Source organism: Leopardus geoffroyi, chromosome A1 (assembly GCF_018350155.1).
Source record: "Leopardus geoffroyi isolate Oge1 chromosome A1, O.geoffroyi_Oge1_pat1.0, whole genome shotgun sequence".
Taxonomy (NCBI): domain Eukaryota; kingdom Metazoa; phylum Chordata; class Mammalia; order Carnivora; family Felidae; genus Leopardus; species Leopardus geoffroyi.
In genome coordinates this window covers 192,783,044-192,791,316 of record NC_059326.1, presented here as the reverse complement: position 1 = coordinate 192,791,316, position 8,273 = coordinate 192,783,044, and the positions used below count along the sequence as shown (strand labels likewise).

The window sequence follows — 8,273 nt, the reverse complement described above, 5'->3', positions numbered from 1 at the left end:
GCCTTGGGGCCTCGGGGCCGGGGACTGAGGCCGGGGGGAGGGGTGGGCCGGGCGGCTCATTACCGCGAGGTGTTGCCCTAGTTAAGTCGCGGGCCCGTTTGATCTGGCGGCGGGTGGCGAGAGGGAAAAAAGGAAAAAGTAGGGGGGTCAGCGTAAAGAGACGCTCACACCTCCCCCACCGTTTCCTCGCACCCATAAAACACCTTTTATTAACTCCTTCGCGTCCGGAAGGGCTGGCGTGGCCCATTCAGCTCCTGCCACGGTGTTTACAGCCAAATCTAATGGGGCCCCATATTCACCCCGATGCTGGGACGAGGCGCCTAAGACACGCCTGATCCCGGAGCTGCCTGGGGTCTCCTTTTTTGGCGCGCGCCCCAACGCGAGGGCCTCCAACTCCAGAGCAAGGAAACGCCCAGAGACCCGCGCGTGCGTCTGCGCGCCTCTCTCGCAGTGAGCGCGGAGACCCGGGCAGGCACCGCAGACCACCGACCACCGGTTCCCTCGTGCAACTGTGGGAGCTGTTAGGACACGTAAAAGCGCTTAGCCTAGAGCCTAGCACACAGTGGCGCGCAAACAAGACTAGTTATCTGTACACTGTTATTTGGGGGGACTCGTAACACCAGCGTTTGCCTGCCCCACTTTAGCCTTCCACGCATCCGCGCCTTAGCAAATGCACCGCTTCTACTCATCCCCACACCCAGTCATGGGTGCGCACGAGGGGTCACGAAACCAGCTGTCGTGCACGAAGTGCCCTAATTAGCATGCACACACACACTCCCCCGCTTTTGCACAAATCCAGATGCTCTCTCACAAGTATTTGTTGAGTGCTTTCTTGATGGAAAGAAACTTAATTGTCTCGCTGTAACCATAAGCACTCACAAGCTTACTTCACTCACGGATAAAGTAATCGCTATGATTTGTCATGCGTGCTGGGAGCTGCCCTAGGCAGACCCTGTGGTGGCCCCCGGCATAGCTGTGGCGCTCTGTGTGAGTTCCTGCACTATTACACGCACACCTATAAGATCAGAATCTCACGTACAGGAACATATTCCCCAGTGCAAACCGCCCCCTCCCCCTTCCAAGTTGCACTGCCTTCGGATGCGGGTGGTTTGTGTGCCAAGCCCCCTTCCCAATAACCCCAAACTACTTACTGCCTGCAGATACTGGTGTGCATACTATCCTACACACAAGCCCCAGTGCTGACCCACATAAATCCCAGACTGTCCTCTCCGGGTCTAATTCGTTTCCAGTGTTCCCTTCTGTGGGTTCATTATATTCTAAGAACTTTCTTTGTCCCACGAATAAATCCTTTATCTGCCCCTTTTCCTGACTGGATTCGTAACTTGGTTTGACATTTATCAAAACAGAAGTCAGAACAGGAGGTTCTCTACCTAGCAGAAATGATGGGGCCAGTGGATATACCCACCAAGACATCACGCAGGCTACCTCCGATTTCAGAAAATCTTTTATTCGTCAAGAGCATAGATACTGCTTTGGCAAAGGGAGGGGGCGGTGAGTGGTCTTATAGGTTTGAGGTAGAAAAAGGGTAGGGATGGGGTAATAAACACCTGAGCACAGCAGGCATGGTAGGTAGTTTAAATACTTAAAAACTTTTCAACATAGGGAAAAGTTTTTATTTAGGAAGGAAGGAAGGAAAGGAGAGAAGAAAAAGGAAAGGAAAGGAAAGGAAAGGAAAGGAAAGGAAAGGAAAGGAAAGGAAAGGAAGGGAAAGGAAAAGAAAGGAAAGGAAAAGGAAGTAAGGGAGAGAAGGAAAGGAAAGAGAGAAAGCGTTTCCCTTGAAACTAAGTAGGAAGTGCAGCGACAATAAAATAAAATAAAATAAAATAAAACAGCACTGTTTGTAGGAGAACAACAACAAAAGGCACCCCTCCATCTTCCTGGTTTGGTTCTCTTTCCCTGGCAGAAAACTATTGATTCCTCTTATTGCATTTTAATTAGGAAAGAGATCGCCTGGGGGGTTTTGCCGCAAAGCTGACTGGAGAATGAGGAAGAGAGCCAGAAGGCATAGTGGAGAAAGCATGGGGGTTCTAAATTCGCCCCAAGAGGGTTGGAAGGGTGCTTTTTAGCGCGCTGGAGTCCCGCAGTCCCTTTCTCCCGCATTGTGCAGCCAAGAGCCACTCTCTCAGTTTCGGGGGGGGGGGGGGTGTGGATATATATATATATATTTCTCTTTCTCTTAATGTATTAAAATCAACTTCAAATGACATTGCACGTGCGATCCAAGTGTGTTGTTGCAGCCAGCGACCTGCCAGCTCGCAGCAGAGGCTCTGCGGGATGCGCCCTTATAAGCCCCCGGCACCCAGAGCCTGGCCCTCGCCGCCGCCTTCCTCTCCTCCCGGGGCTCCGGGTGTCGGGCAGCGGTGAAGGGGTCCTCGGCGCGGCCTCAGCTCACTGGTTTAACTCCAGCGCCCAGACTTGCTGCGGCCAGCCTGTGCGCCCTTTAATCCTCTTCTCTCCTGGGCCCAGGGCAGGAGGAAAGCCTTCGTGTTGCTGCTGCCAGAGGACACACACAAGAAAAGAGGCGAGAGACAGGTTTAAATTTTTCTGCTCCGATCGCCCAGGCATAGAGTTGGGGTGGGGAGAAGGTTTTGGGAGAAGTAACTGGGCGCCTTTAAATAAGTGACGGATTTCTGTTTGCGACATAGACAAACAGGCTCGTAAATTTGCCTTTATGCGCCAGAGTTCCTGGGGGCCCGGATGGGCTGGGCAACTTCTGGAGGTTTGGTAACGAGGATTTTCTGTGCCTGGTGAAATTGATGCGCGTAGTTTTGGCTTTAGGGCGCCAAAGGATGGCCGCAGAGGCGTTGGAATGGGAAGAGTGGGAATCGACAATTTTCCCGCTCTCGGACCTGCTCCCCCCACAAGTCCCACTCGCTTTCCAACCTAGTTTAGCGTCTGGGCTGGTTACTGGGTTAAGTCCCTCTGCTAGTGGACTGGGAGCCTCAGGTGGCTGGGCAAAGGAGGAACCAGTGGGCCTGGCCTGCCATCCTCCTTCCCGGCTCTTAGCAGAAACCAAGCGGTGCTACTTGAAGGAGGCGGCGACCAGCAGTGGGTGGGGATACGCCCAAAAACTCCCGGCGGGCAGGCATCGCCCCGGCCTGCCTCTCCTATATCCCGACGGCTGTTTGGAGACTCGATGCCTATCGATGTTTCCCAGTCTCCCCAGATGAGCTATCCCTAGTTTACTACAGCCCCTGTGGGTCAAAGAAAACCCGGCGGGGCTCTACAGCCAAACGTGCGGCGGGCCTGAGCGCAGCAATTTAGAGAAAATAGTTCGCCAGCCTGGAAATCGCCTCCTTCGGAGGTCCCAGAGCCCTAGCCCAGCGGAACCGCGCTCCAGTAAGTGTCGCCCTCACTGGAGAGGATCGAGTAGGGACTGCGATCTCCAAAGCCAAAAGCAGTAGGTGAGCCCCGTGCCTCTTGCTTGTCAGCCTTTACACACAAAACAATCAAGGTCGCCCTCAGAACTAGCTCGTGGGCAGTGGGGCAGTGGGACGCGCCCCGGAATGGCAGTAGAAGACCTGACTTGTTTTACCCCAGCTCCACCTCTGAGTCCTCGGGTAGATGACCTTTACCTCCCCGTCCCACTCTGGGCCTCAGTTTCCCTATCCGTACAACAATGGAAGTAGCCTAGCCTCTCCAGCAAAAACCCTTGGAAAACAGTAACTGAGTCCACGTGCATAAATCGACACTCAGGCACATTAAAGTAACAAATTCCTGCAGCATTCTTAACGTGGATTCCCGGAAAGCCCGGGGATGGATCAAGACCCCTTTGAAATTGGAAGCGAAATAGAAGATGTGTGCATTTTCTCGGGTCTGAATCTTCCCTACAAATTAATTCAAATATGAATCTGCCTCCCACCACACACGCGATCCCACACTACGGCCTCAGAGCTCTCCGCAGCCTCTCAAAATCGCACACACAGCAACGCAAACCCCTTCCGCTCATACAGGGCCTGCGGGTGCTCACCCAGCCCGCACCCTTGGCCGGCGCCTGCAGGCCCCCTGACTTACCAGCTCCCTTTTCCGCTTGCTCTCGCGGCCTCCATCCGCTTTCTTGAGTTCGGCCTTGAAGGCTTCGGGGTCGCCGGCCTGAGCGTCCTTGGCCAGCACGTCCATCAGATAGGCGATGTAGCTGGTGGCCAGGCGCAGCGTCTTGATCTTGGAGAGCTTGGTGTCGGCAGGCACGTTGGGGATGCACTCGCGCAGCTCTGCGAACGCGCTGTTAATGCTCTCCGTGCGCCTCCGCTCCTTCTTGGGTCCCGAGCCTTTCCGCCGGCCCAGCCGGCCGCCGAGCGCCTCCAGCCGCGCGGGGCTCTGGCCGGGCCTGGCGTCCGGACCGTAGGCAGCGGTGGCCGCCGCGGCTGTGGGCGGTGGCCCGCCGGCGGGGAAGTCTGGGGCAGCGTCAGCGGGGCTCAGCAGCCAGCTCTGGAAGTAGGGCCGCTCCTGGTGACAGCGCGAGGCCGGGCCGAAGAGGAAGGGTTCGTGGAGCATGGGGTGCGTTGGGTGTGGGTGGTGATGGTGGTGATGGTGGTGATGGTGTGCGTAGCTGCCCACGAGGTTCATGTTGGAGCGGCCCCTGGCCTGCGCCTCCAGCCCGATTAGCGCCGCCCCATGCGCCCGAGAGACTGCCGGGGCCACCCGTGGGCTCTGGGGCGGCGCTCTGCTGGACGCCGCTTTCGGAGAGTCTGGGGCAAGGCTGGAGACAGACGCGCAGCCCACCGGCCTCTCCCGAGCTAGGACGCCGACGCCGGGAGACCTATTTAACCCTTCTTCGGCCTCCTCTTCAGGGTCTGGCTTATATAAGGCCACGGCTTTGATGTCAACCTCTCCCCGGAGCCAATGGCAGGGGGGCGGGGAGGAGGAAAAGGGGTGGCCGTCCCTGGCTTTAAGCTCAGCTAGCACCACCGGACTCTAGGCCGCCTGCGGGGACAGGGAGGCGGCCCCGCCTCTGCCTCCCCACCCCCAGTTCCCGGCTGGGCGGAGGCGGGGGCTCCGTACTTGAGGCACAAGCCTGTCAACACCCTAGACGGTGGCTGCCACCTCCTTCCTGTGGACCCAAGGAAAGGCATCCAGAATCATCCAGCGAAAAGAAGGCCTTCATGTAGAGCCCACTCCTTGATTTTACAGATACCGAAACTGAGACCCAGACAGAGAAAGTTTCTTGTTTCTAGACTGTACAGAATTCAGAATCGAAATTCTAGCCATTCTCAGTCCTGAGCTCCATCTACTCCCATCAGCCTCAGAGTCAGAAGATGAGAGGTCCTTGCTGGAGGCAGCATAGGCCCTTAATGGTCTCCCCTAAGCACTCCCAGCCCTTAGTCATCATTCCCACCTGGCAGGGACTGTGAACCGTACTTTGGAGCCCAGTAGGGCATGCTCTTCTGCCCAAGGCATCTACACCATCCCAAAGACTGCCACTGGCTGGAGAAGACTTTGGAGTGTGAGGGAGGGGGAAGTGGAGGAAGGCAGGCTCCAAGCCCACAGGCATTTAATGATTTGTTCCGGGCTCCAGGGCCTGAGAGTCACTTTTCTCGCCTCCCGGGCGCGCTAGATGCAGTCCAAAGGCTGGATGGAAGGCCCAAAGCACAGCCACATTGGGTCACTCCACCCAGATCGTCACTGCTTGAGAATGTTCCCTTGTCTAAAGACACCAGCACCAGGGCTCACACCAAGAGAAATCTGCGTTTGGCAGTAAACACATAGCAAGGGGACCACGACCTCCACGCTGTTCACAAGGCTGGCACAGCCAGAGAACTGCCATGCCAGTATCTCACACCCACCAAAGCAGAGGGACATCCTGGCTGGGCAGACCTCCGCCATTTCCCCTCCCAGCTAGGGCCTCTCTGAATCTCCAGTTCTCTCTACAAGGGCCTTTCCCGGGCTCTCATTGGGACCTGGAAATCCCTGGGTGGCGGTGTTTCTCCTAGAATTCTCTTTCACCTCCCATGGAGGTAGCTTCCCAGCTGATGCCCTCATACCTGGGCACCCCCATCCACACCAGCCTTTCCCAGCCAACCGCCTTCCCTAGGTGGGGCTGAGGGAATGCGCCTTTCTCTCCAAAGTGATGTCCAGGCGCAGGCAGAAGATAAATATGTGACTGCTCTTTCCAGAGGACAAATTCACTCCTTTATGCACTCATTCAACATTGTTTATTGACCGCCCACTATGTGCCAGACCTACTAGTACAGAGACAGAGGGAGAAAGGTCCACTCTCTCCTTGTGGGGATAGGAAAGGTAAGGCCCAGAGAAGATCAAAGATTATCCTTGGGGTTGGTAGCCCGTGGAGATGTACTTTTCTCCTGCAAATACTTGGATCCAGGAGGGGACACCACAGGAGAGAAGAGGACAAGTTCCACTTCTGCCCAAGTCCTGGGCAGGTTCCACTTGTGGGAGCTCGGCAGGGCTAGAGGTGCGCAGGGGTGGGGGGAAGGGAGGTCCTGGTTTCCTGCCTGAGGCGGGCTGGAAACCCGCCGCTCTCCCGGGCGCCTGGCGCCAGCAGCGCCAGGGTTGGGCCGATCGCAGAGCCGGAGGCTTGCCGGGAGGGAGCTCCAGGCGCCTGGTTCAGCCTTGGCTCCACAGGGTCCGCGCCTGCCTGGCCTGGAGGCGCTCACCAGTGAGGGTGTCCGGGTAGAGAGTTGTAATTACCCTGGGGAGAGGGACCTCCGTCCTCAACACACACCCAGCCGACCTTCACCCGCAGCATCACGCAGCAGCACACTGGGACTCCTGATTACCCATGCACATATATGTGCACATGGGCTCACATAAATCACTGGCATCCACAGAAGCCCAGTATCCACACAGACGCCAAAAAGTATGCGTGTTCCCACGATAACACATTGACACCCACAAGACACACAGCATTTCAATATTCATGCATTCCTAGAATTTTATACATTATCTCTCTGTCACCCACAGGGCACACATCCCGATTCAGATGTGTTACAGGTAGGAGCCACTCCCCAACCTGTAAGCAGGCAGACATAAAGATACCATCACTCAGTAGAGGCACACGAATTCTATGTAAGTAGCTCACAGCTGCAGGGTTTTACGCATAGTCTTACGCCCACGATTGTGCACAGGCACACCAATTTGTATTTTCTTACAACTCCTCACAATTATCAACACAGCACGGACTTCTGAAAACCTCATCATACATTTCACGTATTCTCCATGTGGAAACTAAGTCTTCAGTCCCGAAAACACACCCAGGTTCACAGCCGCAATGACTACTCTGTACACACAGGTGCTCAGACGTAGACGTTTTCACATGTGTGCAACACTACACGCAGTCACACGGATTGCAAACACTGTAAGACAGCCTGACATATATTCTATATTGCCTATACAACCACATTCACAAGCCCTGGAAATGAAGTTGAACGATAGAGGCACACTGTGCCAGCACCCACATGAAGGGCAAGCACTCATGTACATACTGGCAATTATGCACACACAAACTCACAGCTCCAGCACCCACCCACACACATCCAAGTCGGTTCCCCCACCTTAACACAGATCACTCGCGGGCCAAATACACCCCCAGAGATCCTTCCTGGTTAGTGTGGTAGGAAATGCATTATCACTACTGGACGATGACTCCCTTGAGGGTCCTGAGAGTGACCGGCAGCCTCTCCTGGGCAAAGAGCAGGGTGCCCCCCAGTCACCTGGGCTACAGAAAATGCTGTTCCTGTCCCCGCACAAGCCCCACCCCTGGGCGCGGAGGAGTGGAAGCCGTCAGCCAAGCGGCGCCCGCACTGGGAACGCAGCCCTAGGGGACCCGCTGGGGCTTCGGGTTTGGTGGCCTCCAGCAGGATGGACGCCACCGAGATCGCCCGCGTAGACCGCAAGGCGCCTAGGCTCCAGCCTCGGCCTTCAGGAGGACTCCAGTGTACTTTTAACTTCAGCTCGGCTCAGGTGCGTTTGGAGTGCGGCAAAACTCGGCAATGGGGACCTGGTGAGGACGCTCTCTCCGCCCCAGGCCGAAACTGCTGATTGAGAGATAAGACACGTGCGTTCCTTTCCCCTTCTGAGCCTCAGTTTCCCCAGTTTCAGAAGAAAGAACTGATAGTCTGGAGTTTCCATTCCCAGCTCTGGACTGTTGCACGGACCCCACCCTCGTTGCTCTCTCCGCGGACGCAGGCTTAGCGCTCCACTCTGGGAGGCCTAATGGGAGGCCCGGCCCAAGTCTGCAGACCCAGGATAAGGAGCTGCGCAGTCCGAGCGGCCTACGCGCCTGGCCACACGCT

At 56.1% G+C, this 8,273-nt stretch overlaps 1 protein-coding gene across 2 annotated transcripts; it reads right to left on the bottom strand.

Annotated features, from left to right (window-relative positions):
- Window positions 1-1,447: 1,447 nt before the first annotated feature.
- HAND1 (heart and neural crest derivatives expressed 1) lies at window positions 1,448-4,901 on the bottom strand. 2 transcript variants are annotated; one of them, XM_045436495.1, is made up of 2 exons: window positions 4,036-4,901; window positions 1,448-2,514 (listed from the first exon to the last, which is right to left on the bottom strand). In XM_045436495.1, the coding sequence occupies exons 1-2, from the start codon at window positions 4,585-4,587 to the stop codon at window positions 2,410-2,412; spliced, it is 657 nt and encodes a 218-aa protein (XP_045292451.1). In that variant the 5' UTR covers window positions 4,588-4,901; the 3' UTR covers window positions 1,448-2,409. The 2 variants fall into 2 exon arrangements, with proteins under 2 accessions (XP_045292451.1, XP_045292443.1); XM_045436487.1 differs by having other exon boundaries at window positions 1,448-2,511; window positions 4,036-4,699.
- Window positions 4,902-8,273: the final 3,372 nt, after the last annotated feature.

What these genes read in the sequence shown, in the direction of transcription:
- HAND1 (XM_045436495.1), bottom strand. Translation starts at nt 4,587, where the DNA reads ATGAACCTCGTGGGCAGCTACGCACACCATCACCACCATCACCACCAT. An exon ending in GCAAGCGGAAAAGGGAGCTG is followed by an intron (nt 2,515 to 4,035) that starts GTAAGTCAGGGG and finishes GTCCTCTGGCAG; the next exon opens with CAGCAACACGAAGGCTTTCC.